The sequence below is a fragment of the Podarcis vaucheri genome, assembly GCF_965113315.1.
Source record: "Podarcis vaucheri genome assembly, chromosome: 11".
NCBI lineage: Eukaryota > Metazoa > Chordata > Lepidosauria > Squamata > Lacertidae > Podarcis > Podarcis vaucheri.
In genome coordinates this window covers 51,105,643-51,129,890 of record NC_138749.1, presented here as the reverse complement: position 1 = coordinate 51,129,890, position 24,248 = coordinate 51,105,643, and the positions used below count along the sequence as shown (strand labels likewise).

At 40.9% G+C, this 24,248-nt stretch overlaps 1 protein-coding gene across 2 annotated transcripts in view; it reads left to right on the top strand.

Moving 5' to 3' along the window:
- FBN2 (fibrillin 2) overlaps positions 1-22,965 on the top strand; it is a 140,752-nt gene extending 117,787 nt beyond the window's left edge. For both annotated transcript variants that reach the window (XM_082191530.1, XM_082191531.1), the window contains 18 exons: positions 373-492; positions 3,187-3,312; positions 4,445-4,597; positions 6,536-6,601; positions 7,632-7,757; positions 7,880-7,999; positions 8,184-8,306; positions 9,743-9,874; positions 10,615-10,740; positions 11,885-12,091; positions 13,258-13,383; positions 13,931-14,053; positions 14,869-14,985; positions 15,632-15,760; positions 17,234-17,353; positions 17,856-18,087; positions 19,174-19,339; positions 21,024-22,965. In XM_082191530.1, the coding sequence (XP_082047656.1) occupies positions 373-492; positions 3,187-3,312; positions 4,445-4,597; positions 6,536-6,601; positions 7,632-7,757; positions 7,880-7,999; positions 8,184-8,306; positions 9,743-9,874; positions 10,615-10,740; positions 11,885-12,091; positions 13,258-13,383; positions 13,931-14,053; positions 14,869-14,985; positions 15,632-15,760; positions 17,234-17,353; positions 17,856-18,087; positions 19,174-19,339; positions 21,024-21,389 (2,678 nt within the window). In that variant the 3' untranslated portion in view covers positions 21,390-22,965. The remainder of the gene's footprint in view (positions 1-372; positions 493-3,186; positions 3,313-4,444; positions 4,598-6,535; positions 6,602-7,631; positions 7,758-7,879; positions 8,000-8,183; positions 8,307-9,742; positions 9,875-10,614; positions 10,741-11,884; positions 12,092-13,257; positions 13,384-13,930; positions 14,054-14,868; positions 14,986-15,631; positions 15,761-17,233; positions 17,354-17,855; positions 18,088-19,173; positions 19,340-21,023) is intronic.
- The last annotated feature ends 1,283 nt before the right edge of the window (positions 22,966-24,248 follow it).

Below are 24,248 nucleotides of genomic sequence, written 5' to 3'. Positions count from 1 at the left end.
GAATTCATTGCAAAGGGGTGGGTTAGGAACTTTTCCCCATCAGCAAGAGCTAGGGGCGAGGGGTGCTATTGTTTCCATTTGTTATGTATTTTTGTGTTTTTTATTGTAAACCACTCTTTGATCTTTGGGTGAAGGGTGGTATCATAAATTTTCTTATTATCTATGTATAATAGTAGTAGTAGTAGTAGTAGTAGTAGTAGTAGTTATTCACAGATGGGAGCAGGGTTACTTAACACAACAAAGGACAGACAAAAGTGTGAGAAGGAGGATCAATGATCTTGATCTAGATTCTTCTCTCTAATTGCATATTTAGACTGCAGGTAATTGTTCTAGAATCTCTAACATATTTTGTCTTTCTTCTATTCTTTTGAGATATTAACGAGTGTGTGGTGCTTGCTGGCTCATGCTTCCCTGGTACATGTCAAAACTTGGAAGGATCTTTTAGGTGCATTTGCCCACCAGGGTATGAAGTAAAAAGCGAAAGCTGCATTGGTAATGTTGCATTTTATCTTATTTCGAACTTCAGTATTAACACAGTAAAGAACAGGTATTTTGGATGTGGTAGAAATAACATGCAAAGATTGTGTCACTCATTTACAAATGTAGCGACTTTCAAGAATACAGTATTCTTGTGCTTGTGATGAGAAACAAACTCATGTCATGATGAGAAACAAACTCAAAGTCATGGCATTTCATTAACAGAAATCAGGGGGGAAATATGCTGGTTTGTGATTCGTAAAATCTTTGCTTAACAAACAAACAAATCCACACACCTCCCCCCCTGGCGAGTACACAGAGAAAACTTAGCTGAAAATTTGTCTGAAAATATAGGCTGCATTCAGACAGCATTTTATTCTATTTCCCTAAAGTTTCCTTACCTGATAACGTTCTCATTTTATGTGATCTTTCACACGAGGTAAGTTCCAGTTCTGGAAACCTAGTGGAATTTAGTAGAAGCCATTTCTGCGTTAATTGCTTTCAGGAAAAAAACCAATTAACCTAGAAAATCACAGGAGCATTTGTGCTGTAATTTCCCCACAGTTTTCATGGATCATGCCACTACAGCTCATGTCACCAAATTTGGAGTAGTATTCTAGTATACAGTACCTTCCCACTATTTTCATGTGTGAATCATGAGGGAACAGAATCACTCATGGCGACAAGCCTGGTCACATCTACGGTTGTGTTACACCGTGTCCACTGGTGAGAATGAAATTTAGCACGCCCTGGCAATATAGCAATCAAAAAGCCGCAATTCCAATAACACAGCAGGTTATACAGTGGAAAAGGAATGTTGGAAACTGGGACAAGAAGCCCTTGCATTATAACCAGAAAAAAATAATTCAATAATCTCCACATCTGAACGCACCCAGACTCAGAAATATAGCAAATGGTTTCTGTTTTAAGCCTTAACGCTCATAGTTATGTGCAACTAAATTCCACACCAAATGCACACCTAGTGTGTAAAGGTAATTGAGTTATTTGCATAGCGCTTTGATGTTTATTTCAACATCTAAGGAATTTTTGTTTTGGTACAAAATAATATACCAATGCTTTTAGAACGTTAGATGCTTTAGATTTTCATTATATGGGGGGAAAGTAACACACAGCTATCAAATGAGAAAGTGGATCCATGCAAATGACAATGTGTTTCATCAAACTAAGAAACAAAGATATTGGTACCAGACAGCTAATCCTAATTATCTTCAAATTAACCATACAGGAAGTAAATCCTCATGTCTTCTCTATGCCAAACTAATTGATGTTAGTGGAATTTTTGCCCAGATAAAGATGGAAGGAAAACTTCATGTGTGTTTTCAGTAGTCTTCATAAATCAAGGAACAAAATCTTGCTTAAATATGCTGGACTTTTATCTTGAGCAATACTTTTTTTTGAGATTTTAACTTTTGCAACACAGTGCATTTATTAATTTGTTTTCTTGCCAGCTTTTCAATATTTTTGGCAGCTATTGCTAGCAATGTTAACTGTTTTTCTTGAGAGTAATCCAAGTCATATTTTCTTTGAAACCTTTCAAAGCATAGCATTTTGGGGCTGCAGTGAATATCACGTGCAAGACACCGGATACATTAGCACACAACACTAAGAGAAATAATGTCTTAGTGCAAATGTGTGGGCTTTTGGCAAGGAGATGGCAAACACTGTGTTTCTTCTCAGTCCTCTTAGCATGGCATGATGTGGCAGCTAAGTCAGTCAGGTTTAGTGTGTTTTCTGAATTTGGACTTGTAGTTAAACACTCTCTTTCCATTAAGCATGAGTTGTAGCCAAGGTTAATTCTTGGTTGCAGCTCATGGTTAAGGAAGAGAGGATGCAAACAGCCCCCAACTACCGTATTTTTCGCCCTATAGGATGCACTTTTCCCCCTCCAAAAATGAAGGGGAAATGTGTGTGCGTCCTATGGGGCGAATGCAGGCTTTCGCTGAAGCCTGGAGAGCCCCACCGCCAGCCCAACAAGCTCGGGGGACAGCGGGGAGGCAGAACGCCGCCATCCCGCTATTCCCCGACCTGGTTTGGAGGCTGGCGGTGGGCCTCCCCCTCCCCCAGCCCTGCAAGCTCCCAGAGTGGACTTCGTGCAGCTCTCCGCAAGCTGTGGGAGCCCGGCGCGACTTCGTGCTGGGCTCCCACGGCTTGCAGAGAGCTGCCTGTTCTGGGGGCTGGGGTCGGGGGAAGCTCAGGCTTCCCCTGCCCCAGCCCCGCGCCTGGGAGAAAAAATAATAATTTCCCCCCTTTATCCCCCCCCAAATCTAGGTGCTTCCTATAGGGCGAAAAATACGGTATGTTATAATGGAACAAGAACAGACAAACACCTGCCCCACCCCTCAAATATTTGTCTCACAAGTTCTCATACTCACTTTTTTATGAGCAATTTCTTTTTCCCTTTCCCCAAATTGTTGGAGGAGGCGATGACCAAATATATTGGCACAGCCTTAGAGTAGACTTTATAAATCAATTGCTGTTTTAAAACAGAACAAACTGGTTTGCTCATTTAAAAATCAATTATGCCTAATGCACTATTTCCCATCAGCTCTCTGGAAAATACACAAGATGAATACCATTTTGGATTAATGTTGTAATCACATTTTCGTTTTGACCGTCTTTAAAAATTTATTTATTTACAATCAAGTTGTGTAAAAATGGTATGAAATAAATAAATAAATGATTTTTCAGACATTGATGAATGCAACGAGGATCCCAACATCTGTCTCTTTGGATCCTGCACTAATACGCCAGGAGGATTCCAGTGCATCTGTCCTACAGGCTTTGTGATATCTGATAATGGCAGGAGATGTTTTGGTAAGTGGTTGCAGCAGGCCGTTAACAGTCAGCTCAAATATTCAGAAAGGAGGGCTATTCAGTAAAAAATCATTTGGCTAAGTTGGGCCGTCTCACGTTTATTTATTTAAAGGAGTTCTACCTCACCTTTACACTTTAAAAAATTATCGGGATGGCTAATATGATAATAAAAAGAAAATACAATCATTAACGCAGGCAAAGATGAACATGCAATGTTTGAAATTTAAAACACAACAGAAAGACACACTTTGGCTAGACCAGTTTCTGTGGGCCCAGTTGCAGCAATAAAAGCAATACAAATACAATTAAAAAACCAGTATGAATATGTAATGTAATGGATGTTCCATCTACACAGTCTTCAGTCACAAATCCATGCTAAGCCCAGACCAGGCAAAAGTGGATTTGAATGCTTGTCTTGCCTAACACCAGTGCTTTTTTTTTCCCTAGAAAAGAGATGCAGGAACGCTCCGCATTTTTCCCCCAGACAACCCTAAGTTGTTGAACTTTTTTTAGGGAGCAAATTGCCCAGTTCATCCAAATGGACAAGAGCCCTATGACTTTTAAACAGCCACCTGCAATATTAGACTGAGATTAATTCAACAACAAACAAAATACTACACTGAGCCTACTGGATGCCATACTTTAAATGTCTTGAGTTTCCCCCACATGGATGAAAGCTGGCTGTACAAAAATCCACAGGCTGACGTAGCACACGTGTGGGATTGTTCAATTGTCAAATAATTCTTGAAGGAGATACAGATGAGAATTAAAAGACTTATGGGGTAGATAGATGGAGCGGGTTTGAAGGATAATGTTGGGTGGGTGGGGAAGAAATTGAACTACGCCATTTTTGGATACAAATATTTTCACTACAAAAGTAATTTTCAGGGGTGGGTGGGTCTGAAATGTTCTCCATCAACTCCTGCTCATAGGTTTCCCCACGCCTAGTATAAGCAGACTGAAAGGGCTTCAGTGCATGGGAAAGGCATTATAAAATAATGCCTCCTGCTGATAGAGGTTCAGGCAGGAATTCCCACGCAAGTGAGAAGTGAAACCATTCCTTTGATTTTGATTAACTTACCCAGCTACCCAGTGTCTAAAGTAATTCTGTGGCGTTTGGTTTCCCCCCTAGATACACGACAAAGCTTCTGCTTCACTAACTTTGAGAATGGCAAGTGCTCTGTGCCGAAAGCATTTAACACCACCAAGGCAAAGTGCTGCTGCAGCAAGATGCCAGGAGAAGGATGGGGTGATCCCTGTGAACTTTGTCCTAAGGAAGAAAAAGGTAAAGAAAAAATATATGCTGGCTTTAGGGCTGTGCAATAAATCGCCATACATTTGAATAACAGTATTGGAAATTACATTGTGATAAGTGTTGCAACAAGGCAATATACAGGTGAGCAAAAGGTGGAGACTTAACAGCTTCCCAGGTGGTGGTACAGGTGGTACACCTTAGAGATAAGGTAAAGGGACCCCTGACCATTAGGTCCAGTCGTGGCCGACTCTGGGGTTGCGGCACTCATCTCGCTTTATTGGCCGAGAGAGCCGGCATACAGCTTCCGAGTCATGTGGCCAGCATGACTAAGCCGCTTCTGGCGAACCAGAACAGTGCACGGAAACGCCGTTTACCTTCCCGCTGGAGCGATACCTATTTATCTACTTGCACTTTGATGTGCTTTCGAACTACTAGGTTGGCAGGAGCTGGGACCAAGCAGTGGGAGCTCACCCCGTTGTGGGGATTCAAACTGCCGACCTTATGATCGGCAAGTCCTAGGCTCTGTGGTTTAACCCACAGCGCCACCCTTGTCCCCACCTTAGTGATACTTTGCAGATAATTTGCAGGCACCGAGACTCCTGCTTTGTTTGCTCTCTTCCTCCTCCCTCCTAACCTGTAAGAGATAAGACTAAGCCCTCACACAAACCGGTAAACTCAGCTTTACCAGTATCTTTGCACCTAGAGCTCAGCTAATTATGCAGAGCCTGCTAACAATCCAGGAGGGACCACGCCCATGGCTTGGTCAAAGTTCCCAGGAAAGTAGAAGTTAGTTTAGTTGAACTCAGAGGGGCTTATGCATGCACAGATTCCACTTAGACCTCTGAGTGGGGAAGCAGATGCAACTTGACTAGCAATCACTTAAACTACTCTTAAATTAGTTGAAATCATATTAAATATGTTATATGGAGGTTTATTTAATATTTTTATTAAATCTACTACTTCCTTACATTTTAAGGCCCTCCACCACTGTGGGGAGGCATGGCAAGGCCCTCTGCTGCTGTGGGGAAGTGTAGCACTCCCTCCACCACTGCAAGGAGGTTTGGCAGGACCCTCTGCCACTGCAGATAAATATCGAGATATTGTTATGTTTAGGTGGTGATATATCGTGATGTTGAAAACCAGGTATTGCCCAGCCCTAGTTGGCTTTCAAGAGGCAGTGGTAAAAAAACGACTGGCATATAGAGCCTCTACTTGTCCAACCAGATACTTGATCCAATTTCCAATAGTTCAGTGGAGCTACTCTAAGTAAGTGGTTTCAGGAATCAATAATAATAATAATAATAATAATAATAATAATAATTTATTATTTATACCCTGCCCATCTGGCTGGGTTTCCCCAGCCAGTCTGGGCAGCTGCCAACCGAATATTAAAAACACAATACAGCATTAAACATTAAAAACTTCCCTAAACAGGGCTGCCTTCAGATGTCTTTCCAAAGTAAGATAGTTGCTCATTGCCTTGACATCTGATGGGAGGACATTCCACAGGGCAGGCGCCACTACTGAAAATGCCCTCTACCTTCTCTATTGACTAACTGTGGATTACTATACAAGGAATGGATCTTTGGGGCAAGGGAGGAGATGTGCTTTAAATGTATGGTGTATATGGAACCAATATCATCACTGGAAACTGGAGCTGGCTAAACATGTGTTAAAATCCAGTAAAGCAATCGGTGTCTTTGGGGTTTCACTATTGGCTTATATTAAAAACTGAATATTGATTACAGCTGTAGTTAACGATTACTTTATGGATGTGGCACTTATTATGCAGTATTTGGATATGGAAGAAAAATGGTGGGGGCCTCCTTTTGTAGCACTTGTGAAAATCATATATGTATATGTATGTGTGTGCCTGTTATTGCTTTAATTGGCCATAGGCAGCTGTATAATCATTGCTATTTTTATTCCCTTTGTGGTGCTGCTGTTCCAAAAAACGTTCTCGTGCAGTTGCCTTCCAGGATTTGTGTCCGTTTGGTCACGGGACTATACCTGGGATTGATGATACACGAGAAGGTATTGGCTTTACTTTGATATCACTTAAAAACTGTTTAGTTCTTTAATGAATTATACTCCAACGTTCTCTGGCCTAGGATAGTAGATGCAGCCCACAGGATTTAAACTCTATGTACTAGCCAATATGGTAATATATATCCAGTTCTGTTTAGAGAAGTGATGGCCAAATTTGGCCCTCCAGCTGTTTTGGGACCCTGACCGCTGGTCCTTGTTAGCTAGGGATGATGGGAGTTGTAGTCCCAAAACAGCTGGAGGTCCAAGTTTGGCCATCACTGGTTTAGAGCAACCAAAGTGGCTTATGACAAATTAAAATACTATCAAATAGAAATCTGAAACAATGCAGAACATTACAATACAGGCAACTCCAGGGGTTATGTTCCAAGGCACCACGGGTTTAAATGAAAATGCATATATTTGAAACACCATTGAAAAAGCCTGCAAACATGCCATTCACCCCTGCCTCATTCCGCCACTTTTTGTGATGTTTTCGGGTCACTTCCGGGTTTGACACAAGGCACATGTGGGCATTTGCGCACTTATCAGACCCACCTAAAACGTTCGCTGCCTGTACTAAAAACAACAGCACTGAAACACAAAATGAGCAGCAGCTCAATTTTTTGTATGTGAAGTTTTTTCTTAAAAAAAAAGACCAAATCATTTGTTTAAAGCAACAAATCACAAAATACAAACCATTGGAAGTTTAAAACATTTTCAGCAACTGTCTACAGACAGGGAGAGAAGGTGTCTGGCAGATCTCCACTGGGAAAGTTTTCCATAACTTTGCTGCTATCACTGTGAACAAATTGTTAATCAGAGAAGCAAAGCAAATGTCCTTAATAATAATTCATTTATTTTCTCCGTGTTTTTGGCATAAGAAATAATTATTTCCTTTTTATTCATTTATTCCTCTTTGGGAGGGTAAAGGGAATTCTATTACTGTCCAATAAAATGTGTATCTGTTATACTAAAGGAATCCCGAGATGGAAAACAGAACAGTACAAATGATTTGATGTTACTTTCTTGTTTCTAGATGTCAACGAATGCCTTGAGAGCCCAGGCATTTGTTCCAACGGTCACTGCATAAACACAGATGGATCCTTCCGTTGTGAATGCCCTTTGGGATACAAGCTAGATTACACCGGAGTGCGTTGTGTAGGTGTGTGCGGATTCAAAGCCATATGTAAAATCTGTTAATTTCATGCATTGTAATCTTTAAAACTTCATGAACTTGACCTGCATCCTAGTTTTCAAAAATTTGTTTTGCTTGTTACACCCTAGATACCGATGAATGTTCAATTGGTAATCCATGTGGAAATGGCACGTGTTCCAATGTTATTGGTAGCTTTGAATGTAATTGCCTTGACGGGTTTGAACCTGGGCCAATGATGAACTGCGAAGGTAAATTATAATTTGTTTTATCTTCTGGCTACATTTGGGCAACTAACCTGCTTTGAATCTTTTTCCGATTCCCTTTACCGCCAAAGGGAAGTAAAAATAAGAAAGAGTGGCTTGTTTGTTTTTTATTTTTGGAAGAAGATTTCTAAGGACTGGATAACACTGACGTTGTTTCTATTTTGTCCAGACATAAATGAATGCGTACAAAACCCGTTGTTGTGTGCTTTTCGCTGCATAAACACATATGGTTTCTATGAATGCACCTGTCCAGTGGGCTATGAATTAAGAGAGGACCAAAAAATGTGTAAAGGTATGGATTTATTTGTTTTAAAATAATCTTTCATAGGAAAATGTTTTTTATTTCAAAATGTATCACCTACATTTCACTTAACACAGACAAGAAGAAAGCACCCTTCAGTGCTTTGGCCACTTTGAATTGCTTCGTACTCCTTTGTGCCTTCATTGCCTTAATTTTGCTTGCCAGTTTTGTTGGGCTTACTTGCGCCTCTAGTGGACAAAAGCAGGAATAGGTTTTTCAGGAAATAGGCTTGCCCCTCCTCAGTTTTTTTGCTCCTGCCTCCACAAAGCAGTCTTGTTCCCTTTGGTCCCTCTCACTTCTTCATCCTGGTTTAGTGTTTCTCACTTCAATCTTTAACCTCTTAATCCTCGTCTTCTCTATCCTGTATACATGTATGTGTGTATTGTCAAATCTTTCTCCTCCTTCCCCACTGTGACCAACTTTGGAAGAGGGAGAAATGGTGGCTTGCCCAGGGCTTTTACGTCCAGAGATCTTTTTAATTATTATTATTTCACTGGTTGGATGCAGCAGCAGATCACGACAGGGATTGGTAACAGCCAGGATGTCAGAAGCCTTGACATCCCAACCTAGCAATTCTACACTGGCAAGTGAAATACCTGAGGGGTAGATTTCCTTGTCCAGTGTCGCATCACTGGGGCCACACCCTTCTATGGCCTGTGACACTGGTTGCCCAACTGGACTTTATGTTGTTTGTTTCTTGTAGGAAGTAGGTTAACACTGTTCTGAGTTTCAGTTCTGGCCAGTTCATTCTCAGCGAATATGCAAAACTGAGGAGAGGCTAGCCTATTCCCTGAAAAAAACCTACTCCTTCCTTTGTCCACTAGAGGCACAAGTAAGCCCAACTCAGTGATGCTACACTGGACATGCAAATCTACCTTTCAGGTAGGTACAAATGGTACTTCCTACCTCTTCCCTGTTTGGGCAATCACGAACATTTTCACCCTCAACCCTTAGGGATGATGTATCCTCAGCTGGAAACTCTTCAGCTCTTTTTGATTTTTCCTTGGTGATCAGTTTTAAAGGTGCTCTACTACTTCTTTTATTTTAAGCTCCCAACTATCTGGTTTGCATTCTGGTTCAAGTGGAGTCAGTCCCTTTTGTACAGGCATGACTTGTTCCAAAAATTACCCTAAACCGTTCCCCAATGCCTAACTAATTGAACCCCTCTTCCCAACATGACTGGCTCATCCACATTTTGAGACTCCTTGTTTCGTATGTCTAGCTGGCCCTGTGCATAGAATGGACATTTCAGAGAACATTACCCTTCCCCATCTGTGCAAGACAGTATACTCACTTAAGTTCCCTTATACTCTATGCTGTTTACTTTGGGGTGCATATGTATAGGAGTCTACTGACAGAATATTGCCCCTAGAACAAATAGTAGATTGATGTTCTAAGCATATACATTCCTTGGTTATTTTTTTAAGATCTTGATGAATGTGCAGAAGGTCTACACGACTGTGAATCAAGAGGTATGATGTGCAAAAATCTGATAGGAACTTTCATGTGCATCTGCCCTCCTGGAATGACCCGCAGACCAGATGGAGAAGGTTGCATGGGTAGGTATTAAGATAGGGTGCTTCAAGAAAAAAAACTTGAGCCTATTTAACTCAGTATTCCCGTATAACCTAGTGACTGTTATGAATAAAAGTTAATGTGTATTATGACTTTTTCCGATCTATTGTTAGTGCACATAATAGACACAGTTTTGTATGCAGTGTTGCCTAACGTATATATTTATTCAAGCAGTGTCCCTGATACTAGGATTTTTTTGTATGCTCCTTTCACTCACCTGTGGATTTGATGCACACTTCTAATGTGTGCTCATTTTTTGGTTGGAAAACTTCATCACAAAATTGGGAGAAGTGTGAATTTTGAAGGACAGTTGCATTTCAGTCTGCATATTGCTTTGGGAAGTACGAATTATGTAGTCTTCCGTTAAATTGTGAACTGAACTGCATTTCTCCCCGTCCCTAATATATGCTGAGCATAAGCTGGGAGTTTACAGCATTAATTCTGACGTTTCTTACTTCCTATCGGTTTTCTAGGAGAACCCTCAGCACCATAGCATTGGATTATTACAGAGAGGAAATCAGGCTCCTAGATCTCAGACTTATTTCTAGCAACAGTATCAGTCTCCAATTATTATTGTCCTTCTGCAGCCTCAGTTAGCATTTTCCTTACAGGAGGAAGGGGAAACCCAACTGAGTGATCTTAAGTTGTTGATTGTATTGGTATAATTTAACTTGCGTTGCGATTCTGTACATATTTATTTTTGGTTTCTGTATTTGTGATAAAGATGAAAATGAATGCCGCACCAAGCCAGGTATCTGTGAAAATGGCCACTGTGTCAACATTATTGGAAGTTACAGGTGTGAATGCAATGATGGTTTCCAGTCAAGTTCATCTGGAACTGAATGCATTGGCAAGTAAACCTACAGTCCATTATTTTCTGTTCAAATGAAGGGAGTGTTTAAGAAATCTTTGCCAGTTTGGATATAAGTGGTAGTTGACTGAAACAAAATCTTTTGTATCCGTCTTATCTACAAGGAAGGGAAATTGCTAAAAATAAAAATAAAATACCAGATGGTTTGAGAGAAAACTAATTAAATTAGCTGGAGATACTATATCAAGTAGTGATTTAACGCCTTTCATGCATGCAATGTTCCATTTTCAGGGTTGCCCTACTATCAAGCTATCCTGTCATATGTCAAGAGAGAGGTGTACTTTTGCAAGAGCTATACTGTAAATATTGCTCAATTGTTCAGGATACAGACTGGATTTCCCCCATCAAATTGCTAAGAGTTAGTGCTCAGGACACAGATTAATATAGCATGCCCATAGTTTTCTGAGAGAATGATCTTTGATGGTGATAAAGCTATTAAATTTCATAACTAACATTTAGATTCCAACATATCTACCTTACACATTTTGCTTACGAATTTGGTAAATAAATGCCAATGTAATCTTACTGTGTATTAAAATCGTTACAGGAATAAAATGCATAAAAACAAGGAAGGTAAACATCAGTTTACCAGTTTAGTAGTAACCTTATTGTTACTACTAAAAGTATATTTGAATTTTGGCTTACAGAACTTATGGACATGTATGTAGTATTAAATAGTATTTTGTGAGTGGTATTTATAATTATGTATTGAAAAACCACATCAGGGTACAAAAAATGGACCAGTTTATAATTCTAATAAAATAGATTTGTTGGTTTTCAGGTAGTATTCTGTGATGAAGTATGATAATTTGGAAAAGGACTTGCTGGCTAATTGGATAAAATGGGTCCATAGAATATGGTACCCTTTTCTTCCCAGGCATTTAACCTGGAAAAAATACAATTTGTTGTTGTTGTTAATATTATTACACTACCATCACAACAGAAGTCCTCATGTCAACTCTAGAAATATATGTAAATGTTGTATTAATGCAAATAAAAGCTGATGTTGCTAAACATTAAGCCACTATTAGAACCATTGCTAAAGAGCACCTAATAAATAGTTTAAACAAGGACGTGCACCTTGTTCTAATCCGTATGTTGCTACTTCACATTCACTTCACAGATAACCGTGAAGGTTTCTGCTTTGCTGAAGTCTTGCAGACAATGTGCCAGATGGCTTCTAGCAGCCGAAACCTTGTCACAAAATCAGAGTGCTGTTGTGATGGAGGCAGAGGCTGGGGCAATCAGTGCGAGGTTTGCCCACTCCCAGGAACAACCCAGTACAAGAAACTTTGCCCACATGGTCCCGGGTACACCACTGATGGACGAGGTACTGTTTGATAGATAAGTGGGATAAATGGGTCTTATTTGATTTTTCCTAATTTGCTGAACAGTATTTTATTCTGAAACAGGAGTAGATGGCTAACTGTAAAGTTAAAAATAACAGACAGAAAGCTTTCTGCAAACCAAAAATTCAGTGATTTTGTGGCGTATGTTGACAGTGTGTAAATTAAACACAACTGTGCAGCAGTTTCTCTTAGCAGAACACTCTGAATGGAGATCTAGTTTCTTTTGTCCAAGGGACGCAAACAGCAATCCCACTTTTATACAATATGGCAAAGCAGACCGTGGCTCCTTTCCTAGCAGAGCAGGAGCAGTAGGAACGAGGGAGGAGTGGAGTGCCTGCGATATCTGCAATGCACCCTGCTGGCATGCTACTCATAGTTTATTTTCAATATAAACCATGTGACATGCAAAATGGGCCACCTACCATATACTACAGTGGTGCCTCTGGTTGCAAACAGGATCTGTTCTGGAGGCCCGTTCGCAACATGAAAAGCCCGCAGGTATCTGCGCAGGTGTGTGGCGCAATTTGGTGCTTCTGTGCATGTGCGAGCGGCAAAACCCGGAAGTAACCCTTTCCGGTACTTCCGGTTCGCCACAGGACACAACCTGAAAAAACGTATCATGAAGTAAATGTAACATGAGGTATGACAGTATTGTAGTTTTCAAATTTTATTCATTCCAACCAATTTATGCTCACTGATGCTGGGCAGATATGAATTCTGTTAAGTTAAATTGGTAAGTAGTTAGGCAAAGGGTTTGGTATTTGTGTGACAAGCCAACAAATTCTACTTAACGCAATGAAAGTAAATACTCAGAATTTGACAATCAGGTCGAAAGATAAATAATTTGTTTGAAAAATTGTGTAATGCATTCTTAAGCAAATAAAGGTGCAGTTTTATGGTTTCTGAGGCGACATTCCAAGCATAATAGGATTTATCCTTCTAAGGGAGACAATGGGGGGGGGGAGGAAATGGGAGGTAAAATGGGCTGTTTCTTGGCATGAAATACTGTTTGTCCAGCCTCCTTTCCCCCTGCCAGTGGTGTGCAGAATGAGGCAATTAGACTATGCTCCACATCAGGATTGCATCCTTAGTCTCTTATGCTACAATAAGAAATGTTATTTTTGAAATATCTCCTGTTATTCCACAGATATCGATGAGTGTAAAGTCATGCCAAGCCTATGTAGGCATGGCCAATGTATCAACACCATGGGCTCTTTCAGATGCTTTTGTAAAGTTGGCTACACTACAGATATTAGTGGTACTTCTTGTGTGGGTAAGTTTTACCACCAACTTCAAATTCCTTCTTTTTGGTTGACTTTAAAACAGCCTTATAGCCTTCCTTGTTGCTCCATTACATAAGTGAATGAACACTTTGCAGTACAAAATGGGGAAAATTCTGGCCACACAGCCCTAAGTGGCAATTTCCCCCTTTAAGCTGTGGGACAGTAACAACTGGTTTACAAATGAGCTGCAAGTGTGTGACGCAGGGGCTGCTATCGCCGTCTAAGCAGGCTAATCCCACTCCATATCAGACCCATATCTGGGAGTTAGGAAAGGAAGCAGAGGTCATATTGGTGCTATCCTGAAATATAGTAATATTACGGATGTTAGGAGAAAGATTCACCCACTTTGTGCATTTATTGACTGAATGTGTATCCCATCTTTACACCAAATAGCGTTCAAGGTGGCTTTTAGCACACACCTGTTTTTCTCTTCAATATTTCTCATATGAGGGTGGGGGGGAATAGTCATTTCTTTGTATCTTTAGATATTATTTCCAGCAAGAAACTGAATTACTAATAGTTCATTATCCTACTTAGATCTTGATGAATGCTCCCAGTCTCCCAAACCATGCAACTTTATCTGCAAGAACAGTGAAGGAAGTTACCAGTGTTCTTGCCCGCGTGGCTATATCCTGCAAGAAGATGGAAAAACCTGTAGAGGTTAGTGGCTGAGTGCTTTGATGGGTTGCTTTTATTTGTTAAATCCTTCTTGTGTAATACTTGAATTTTTGGCAGCAAATTGGATGTGGCGTCCCAGTCTGGACTGGGAGTACGTTCCCCACTGCTGCTTTTCCTTTAGAATAAAAATGGCCTGCTAGACCAAGGCTTTTGCTTGTTTTTTGTATAAAAGAAGAAGAAGAGGAGGAGGAGTTTGGATTTGATATCCCGCCTTTCACTCCCTTTAAGGAGTCTCAAAGTGGCTAACATTCTCCTTTCCCTTCCTCCCCCACAACAAACACTCTGTGAGGTGAGTGGGGCTGAGAGACTTCAAAGAAGTGTGACTGGCCCAAGGTCACCCAGCAGCTGCAGGTGGAGGAGCGGAGACGCGAACCCGGTTCACCAGATTACGAGACTACCGCTCTTAACCACTACACCACACTGGCTCTGTAGTTTGACCCAGTATGTTCAATTGTATATTGCAAGAGCCTTTACATGCTTCTGCTGCAGGCAGAGGCGGCTTGGGCAGTGCTCCCTAGAAGGAACAGAGGCACAAAACTGTCCAGGTGTATCTGAGACTGACTAAAACAGAGGTAGGGTCTTGACAAGTTGGGTAAAGGCAGCCAGCTCTGCTTTGCTTCTTAATTATAGAATTATACTTCAACCGTTCAAGCCAAGCATGGGGTAAGCATGTAAAAGAGCCTTGTAACTAAGAGGAAATCATAATTTTCCTGACTGTTATGTACATAATTTGTTAGTAAATAACTATTCTGCTTTCATTTTGAACATAATACATTTTACCTCTTTTTCACTTTTAGATCTTGATGAATGTCAAACTAAGCAGCACAACTGCCAGTTCCTTTGTGTCAATACCTTGGGAGGGTTCACATGTAAATGTCCACCGGGTTTCACACAACATCATACGGCTTGTATTGGTAAGTTCAACTGAAACATTGAATTTTCGTTCATAAAAACAAGTCACATTAATTGCCTGATTTTTTATCTGATCTGTGTAGAATTATTATTTTTTAAACAACAACAACAACCCAACTGTATAAAGATATTTGTCATCACTGCACTACTTAGAAGTTCATGTAGATAAAGAAAAATGTCAGAAGAAATGAAAAAAGCACTCACTGAGGATTTTTATGCAGTTGCTGAATATTACAATGTAAATGTAACCACACAGAGACAAAGGAGTAAAGCATTATTAAAAGCTGACTTGAAGTTACAGTTGCTTAAAACTACATTCAAAAGTATTTTTTATTGGCATATCAAATGTCCATAATCTTCTTTGACCTTTAGCACACACCTTGCGGATTTAAATCAAAGTTAATGATGTGGAATGAAATATTTTCAAAAGAGAACCCCCTATTTAGTTTGCATCTGGCAGTAGCACTGTGGGTGCAGATAATTCCCACAATCTATCATATTCCGAACCCCTAGTCAACACCATGTGCTATGTTGATAGCTATAGAAATGTGCAAGTTTCAAGCATGTATATATCCATTGCCATATACTTCTATATTTGTATTAGATCTCTTTTTTCAATCTGATTCATAAGAATGAATAACTTTTTAGATAACAATGAATGTGGATCACAGCCTTCACTTTGTGGATCAAAAGGAATCTGTCAGAATACTCCTGGAAGTTTCACCTGTGAATGCCAGAGAGGTTTCTCTCTAGACTCAACTGGATTAAACTGTGATGGTAAAATCTGAACATTGAAAGTTATTTGTAGATGATATATTTGCAGAAGGTGTAAGATCATAGTCCTATTTACATAATATTACATACTGAGCTTATACTATAAATTTGTAAGAGCATAGACAGGTTTATTATGGGACTTCATTGCAACACAACATTCAAAATCTGAATGCCTTACCTTAGGCAGCTAGTTGAGTCTAATGAGACAGCAGCATAAGTATTCCATTAGTTATACCTTTTGCTCTATTAGTTCTAAGTAGCTGGGTGAATATTTCTAAGCAAACATTTTTAAGCAATTCTTTGAAGCAAGAATTTTAAAGCAATCACTGTGATATCTTTTCATACGTTTGCCACTGTCGTGTTTTCAGTAATGATTAAATCTCACTATTCGATGTATGCACCAGATCTCAGATTCTGGGTTGGGTCCAAAGAACCTGAGTTAAATGCTTTCAGTTATTGGCTCTTTTCAGTTAACTTCTGTACAAGCACTAGCGGAAGGCTTTGTATAATCAGGTATCTGGGATTGCATTGCAGTGTGTGTATCGCAAAAAGTTCCCCATTGGAAAGCAAGATTTGATTTGTTAATCAAGGCTTGAGGATTTAAAGTAGTTTTACAGTGGGGAACGGTTCCCATTCCAGCCATTAGTGCTTGTTATGCACACATGTAAGAGATTTAAATCATACCTAGTTAAAAATTTGGAAGTGGGGGCAGCAGATAGGAAACAGACTTGCATAAACAGAAGATCATATCTGGATTTCAGTGCACTTTTCTCACACAAAGCTCTTCCACTAAGTTGCTAACAGCCCTTCTCGAAGCAGAAGAGGTTTCTTGTTCGTGGAAGGGCACTTTCAGATCCAAGCCTCTAAATGCAATTTAGAATTTGAAGGGCCTTTTGCAGCTGAAGTGGAACACAGGAGATAGTATTTTACCCTGTGCTACTTAGAATGCAGCTGGATTACTGTGCCCTGTTCTGGTCACAACATTTTAAGAAAAGTAAGAACAAACTAGAGATGTTTCAAAGGACAATGAAGGTGGTAAATACTTTAAACACTTAAGGAAATTATGAAGGCAGTGAGCATATCTAATGTAAGAAAAGAAGAATGAAATGTTCAAATATCCATTAAAATGTCATCAGTAAACACCTCCTAGCTGCAAGAATAAGTCAATAAGACACTGGAACTTTAGCAGTTATGTGACTGTATAATGATTGTTTGAGATATTGGAACAGGTATCCTTAAAAATCCAGGGGATTGTATTTCTTGGAGAAGATTTAGAATCTTCCCAGTGAGGGTGTAAAGGGTTGGTCAAAAGGGTTACTACCAACTCCAATTTTCTATGAAGAAATTTTGTTAAGGCACATTCCTATTGCATACTTGCTTAAAAATAAGTCCCACTGATGGAACTTGTAAGGTAAGTCTGTATAGAATTGCAACTCTCCCTTTTCTTCTTATATCTACCGCATTATTTCTTTACAGATGTGGACGAGTGTGAAGGAAACCACAGGTGTCAACATGGCTGCCAAAACATTCTTGGTGGCTACAGATGTGGCTGCCCACAAGGATATGTTCAGCATTATCAGTGGAATCAATGTGTGGGTAAGAAAACAAAACTTCACAAGCAGATCATTCCAAAATCTCAAATTCAACATTTAAGTTTTCAGAACTCTGACAAAGAAACTAAACAGCAGGTCAGCAGAGATCAGTAGGTGGCACTAATGAGGCATAGATTATAGGATTGCAGCCAGCTAATGGAAACAGCTCTGTGTTGCCAAAGAACACCTTTAGCTATAGTCTGCATTCAAGGAACTATGCATTTGTAGGTGCTGAGGGAGAGCAAAACAATAATTATGGTGGGAAGAGTCAAAGAAAGCACAATAGATGGGGTTTGCCCTCTCACACTGCTGGTGAGATATTTACCCCACTACCGTACTGAAGTATGTTTTATCTTGTAGCTATTTAAAACGACGAGCACTTTCCTGTTCCAATCTTTAAAATCTGAAATTGAGAACCTGTTTATATTACTGTTTTACTACTATTGTCCTGTTAATAAATTCTGTATACCTTAAAAAAAATAAAAATGTTATCATTTGTCCAACAGATGAAAATGAATGCTCAAATCCTAGTATTTGTGGTTCAGCTTCATGCTACAACACTCTTGGAAGCTACAAATGTGCCTGCCCCTCTGGATTTTCCTTTGATCAGTTCTCAGCTGCATGCCATGATGTAAATGAATGTTCATCCACTAAGAACCCTTGCAATTACGGTTGCTCCAACACAGAAGGCGGTTATCTTTGTGGTTGCCCACCTGGATATTACAGAGTTGGGCAAGGGTGAGTATTTGCTGGTGATTCCCACAAGCCAGCATCTATGTTTTATTATAATGCTAATCTTCTAGAAGGCCCAGGTAGCCCAAATTGTTAGCAAATGTGTTCTAGTTATCTAGTATTTTATCAACGCACTATTTCTGATTGATTATATGAGAACAAGAAGCATAATTTTCACACTTTCCTTTCTGAAGTGGCTGGGAGATTAGGACAGCCTTTAGAGAGTCAGCAATAAGAGACACTACAGGGCAACTGAGATCTTCTGCTCCTTTACAAAGACACAGGCCTAGGTGTCCAGCTACATCACTCCCAACAAGTCTTAAAATCCAGATACTTCTTGCCAGTTGGGGCAAAGCTACAACACTAGCTTCCCAGCAGGTTGTTTAGTGATGCTCACTGGGATGAAGAAGGCAACGCAGCAGAGAGGTCAGCGGAGTGCAAATGCACTGGTAGGAGTGTTGGATTGGTTCCACAACCCTTACCTGTTCTGGTAAGCAGCAATGGTCCTCCTGGTCCATCCCACCAGCAAGCAGCTTTTTCTTAAATCTGAATGCTGATTCCTGCCAGGGACCTTCTAGCAATTCTGCCAACCAGTTATAAAGTCAGCTGGCTCCATTCTGCTTTTCTTATCAAACTTGTCTTAGCACCCACCAAGGCCTGTCCACCATCAAGCCCCATATTAGGCAATATTAAAAGTGTGGCTACTCTCTTCACTTTATACAGCAGAACAGTTTTGTAGTACTTTTGATATCCTGGATAGAGCCTGTTTTCTTCCTCAGTGAACTAACGTGGACTAGCCAAGGATTAAATGCATTGTGCCCAAACCTAGAGATAATATTTTCTCTTCTGCCACTGCCAGAAGATTGCTGCAGAAATAGCCAGGTATAATACTGCAAAAATGCCCTGTGTCTCACCTCAGAGTGTCATTTTCACCTTTCTTCAAAGACCGCTTGTTTATGTTCAAAACAGAAACCAAATTTTAAGAATGTTTTCAGTAGTATATGGTTTGCCATGATTCCATACTGAGGAAGTGGAAATGTCACATGATGGTTTAGATTTTCAAGTATTAAAATTGCTATATTCTTCCCACAGGCACTGTGTCTCAGGTATGGGGTTTAATAAAGGCCAGTATCTGCCCTTAGATGGGGATGAAGAGAATGCTTTGTCTCCTGAAGCATGTTACGAGTGTAAGATTAATGGCTACTCCAAAAAAGATAGCAGGAAGAAAAGAAGTCTCAATCAAACTGAGCTGAATGAGGTAAGTAAGAACTGTAGAGTTAAACTAGTTTACACTTTATGTTCCTAAACTAAGTTGAATAGATTTGGCCAATTGAGGTAGCTAGCTTTTTCCTATCAAACTGGGGGAAGGGTTGGAATTTGTTGGTTATGTTATCCGAGGGCTTTTCACACCAAGTGAGCTGCAAGAGTAGTTTAACACAGAATCCATGAGCTGTACACTGCTTTGGCGTGCACCGGGTGAGCCCCAGTGCTGTCTTCTCATGGGTGGCTAAGAAAGGCACCAGGCTTTGGGAAGGAGGTATGAGAATCTGACCAGGACCTAGAGCCATCTTGCTTCCTTCCCAAAGCTGGGTCAGCACTAAGTAGGCCTAGGGAAGGATATGGGAGCAATCTAAGACCCTCCTTCCCAAATCCCAGCACCACATTTAACCTGGTTTTGGGAAGGCAGCACAAGGGCTGGGCAGCGGGTGTCAAGTGTTTCTGAGGGCAGCATGCAGCCCTTGGGCTCCATACTGGACCACCCTTCCCTGTTCCATCAACTGCCGTGATAAAGAATGTTCATGAACATTTCTTAGGCTCTACCACGTTGTATAGCTTTACTCAAACTAATCTCTATACATTGGTACCTCGGGTTACATATGCTTCAGGTTACAGACTCCGCTAACCCAGAAATAGTACCTCAGGTTAAGAACTTCGCTTCAGGAAATCGTGCTTCAGCGGCGCGGCAGCAGCAGGAGGTCCCATTAGCTAAAGTGGTGCTTCAGGTTAAAAACGGACCTCCAGAACGAATTAAGTACTTAACCCGAGGTACCACTGTATTGCACAGGTGCTCATATTTGTATTTGTCTGTAAAGGTCACCCCTAGCTGTAACTGTGGCAAACGCCCCAATTTGTATAGCCAGCCTCTTGAAATGCAGCTTCCTGGTATAAGCCAGTGCCTGCCTATTTGACATGCAATAACCAGAGAGGTGGTAAAAACATAAGAGCCGCCTGGTGGATCTGGCCAATGCCCACCTAGACCAGCGTCCTGTTCTCACAGTAGCCAACCAAACACTTGTGGGAAACCTGCAAACAGGAGCTGAGCAGAAGGGCACTCTCCCCTTCTGTGGTTTCCAGCAACTGGGATTCAGAAGCATAAAACTTCCAAGTATGGAGGCAGAGAATAACCTTTCTCATTGCTAGTAGCCATTGAAAGCCTTGTCCTTCATGAAAAACCCTTTTCTAGCCACTTTCTCCATGCCATGCATAATTTTATAAACTTCTGTCATGGCACCTCTTTCTTGCCTTTTCTCTTAACAAAAGTCCCAAATGTTATAACATACCCTCATGGAGGAGCTGCTCTCCCCCTTGATTATTTTGGTCACCCTGTTCTGAACCTTTTCCAATTCCACACCATCCTTTTTTGCGATATGGCAACCAGAACTGTACACAGAATTCCAAATGCACCAGAGATTTCTGTAACGGCATTACAGTATCAGTTTTCTGTTTTCACTGGGCAGCAAAATCGCAAATGCAGTTCAATCACTCAGTTCAGAGAGGTCCTGTGAGGTCTCTTTGCAATCTCCTTCTGTTGTAACAACCCTGAACAATTTAGTGTGATCAGCAAACTTGGTAAATTGGACCAATTAACAGCTGTAAGAACGGTATAAACAAGACAGATCATGGGGTTTGCCTATACTTTCATTTTCACTTCTCTTTTATAGATCAGTTTGGAAAGTTTGGACATTGACCACCCGCTGAAGATGAGATTCAATGTGTCTGGGCTCAGCAATAAAGAACACATCCTAGATCTCATTCCTGCAATTCAGCCCCTGACAAACCACATCCGCTATCTGATTTCCTTTGGTAATCATAATAACATCTTCCGGATACACCAGAAGGATGGGCTGAGTTACCTTCAGATTGCCAAGAAAAAGGCAATCGCCGGCACTTACGCACTGGAAATTGCTAGCGTCCCTCTCTACAAAAAGAATGAGCTAAAGAAACTGGAAGAAAGCAATGAGGACAACTACCTCCTAGGAGAGCTTGGAGAAGCTCTTAAAATGAGGCTCTGGATTGAACTCTACTAAAACCTCCACGCCTTCGCTCCACTTCATGAATGATTCACTTCCATTCATGCACTTATACATCTGAACATACTTCGCTTTCTGAAAGCTTTAAAGAGAGACAATGACTTTTTCAAAAGTACCAAAAACTACCAAGGACAGAAACCTCTGAGTCCTTCCATCCTGTCCAAGACTGCAGAACGGCCCTTTGACTTTACCGTGGCCAAAGCTTTTGACTACAATGCCAATCATGGTTACTGTAACTTCCATATAACCTCAGTTTAAAGTATACTGGTGCTCAAGAGGTCAGCATATGGCACAAAATGTGAGCTACTTTTTTCCTATTAGCAGTCTAGCACGTTGGGTATTTTGCTATAGTTCCTAAATTAAAAAATAGAGATTTTATTTATTTTTAATGCAGTAATATATGAGAATTTAGCAAACTACGTTAACACAAAAAAAGGAAAACACACCTGTTTTTCCTTGAGATTTTATGAATTTGAACTATTACAGGTAAGAGGTTCTTCTTTTCAAAAAAGAGAAACCAAGAGATTCTCCTCCCCCCAAAAAGTGTCCTTTCACTATTGTGCCAGTCATCCCACAAAGCATAAAGGCAGTTCTTTAAAATATCATGAAGGCGAATGAGCACTGTATTACATTTCCGGAGGGTCAAAACATCCTTCCCCTCCAAGTAGGGTATTTAAGCCATGCCTTATCATCAGTGACTGTGATCAGAATTTCAGAAACCATAAGCCTCAATACTAATGCTTATGTTACTGCCCTGAGGACTAGATTCCATTTCAGAAATTACTAATAATGGAAGGTGGCACTCAACCACTGTAGCAAAATACCTGGACTGCTTGTGGTACCAATTGCAGGCCAAACCGTACTGTATTTTCTCCTGATAACCTCAATGTCACACAACACCTCATTCACCACAAACTCAAGGTGCTCTACATACTTGCATTACCGTGGGCAGCTGAAAACAAACCTTATATTCTTAGAAGGGAACACCTGATGCCTCATTCTGTATGGTGCTGGCTTGGATTAATGCTGAAATAAATATGACTGAGCTGCTTCAGGGCTGCCATATGTGTACACTATTCATGCTGCACAGAAAAAAGAAAGAAAAAATGCATATTTGAAACCAATTAAGAGTTTTCATTAATACTGTAGTTATACACAATATGCCTCATTTTATCATAGCCTATTTTATAAGAATTACTTTTGTACAACAAGTTGGCATTTAGTTTACTTTTAGTATTTTTTAAAAAATGTTGTGCCATTATGTTTTAATAAGTGTATGTCACCATGGTGCTAACAAATGACAGCTGGTACCTGTAATATGCAATGTAAAAGGACCTCACATCTGAAACAACCCAAAGCACATGCCAAATGTGGGTTTTTTCCAGGCATCTACCTGTGCTGACCAAAGATTAGCAACACGTTACACACACTGCATTCACTTTGTATTTTCTTTATGGAAGTAAGAAAACATTGTAAATTACAATTTTTGTTTTGAGAAAAGGGGGTATTGTTTTGTAAGCCTTTGTACTAATACAACACCACCTTTCCTGCAATAAAACCTATTTTCTGGTAACTGCCTTGCTTTGTCCAGGCATTTGGAGAAAAATGCCTACTAACTGAAGGGGAATAATGAAAGTATCCAGATCTCTTTCCTCATCATGCAAAGAATTTCTGACCTACTAAAAAAAATATCAGCAGCTTTCCCCACAATTCTCACCTTTAGTGGGGCTGTGCAGGAAATGTCCCTGGTGCTATGTTATTTAAAAAGCCAATGTTCAATAGTTTTGAATATTGCATTTGAAGAATTACATTTCTCCCTTGTGTATCTGTATACCACTGCAGCATCACACCACAGGCCCATTGATTCCAACATCCTATTCTCACAGTGATCAGCCAAACACCATTGGGAAGCCCACAAGCCAGCAGGAGGCAGACCACAAAAGACAGGAGGCTGCACTTGAGAACATTTGAGTCAATGCATTTCTTCATCATCAGTTCTGCTCTTTCCAGAGGAAAAGAGACCCTTCTATTCTTTTACAAAGCCGTTCCTACCTAAGCTTCTTTTCCTACCATGGATTAGACAGCATAGAGTACACCCACTGAAATTAATGGACACAATCAGCCAAGTTCCATCAAATTCAGTGAGAATACCCTTCAGTACAACTCACTTGGCTACAGTCCCGTTTTGTTAGTTTAATTCCCTGTTTCAGCCAATTCGCCTGCCCTTTGCTGGTCATTATTAGGTAGTCAGTCCATGATTCAGCAAGACCTCTCCTGTGCTGAATAGCTTAGAGCAGGGGTCGGCAAACTATGGCCCCTGGGCTGGATAAGGCCTGCCTGGATCCTAGATGCAGCCTGCCTGGCCATTTAAGAACCTGCTGCGAAGCCAAGACTCCCAGCGATGGCGACGGGCGGAAGAGGCTGAGTGGCAGCGGCTCTGCCAATCAAACGCCGTGCCTGGTTTACCTCAGTCGCGTTTGATTGGCAGAGCCACTGCCGCTCAGCCTCTTCCTCCCGTTGCCGTTGCCGCCCTGGTGCTCGTATGAGAGCGGAGCAGATGAGCTTGCTTTGCCCACCCGCTTCATGAGAAGAAACAGCGGTGGTGGTGGTGGCAGTGGCAGCCCCTGGGAAGGTAAGCGCAGTGCCCTCTTTCTCAAGGCGGGGAGGAAGCCTGTTTTGCGCCACCACCGCCAGCCCTTCAGCGAATGAGGCACACGGCAAACCGAGAAGTCAGCTGGGGGGTGGGAAGGACTACTTGCCCCCCCACCTCTTCTTCCAGCTCCCCCTCCCATGCTGCTTCTCTGGAGCCACCATCCCTGCTTCGCCATGGCCGTGCTCTGCATATTGAACTTGCTG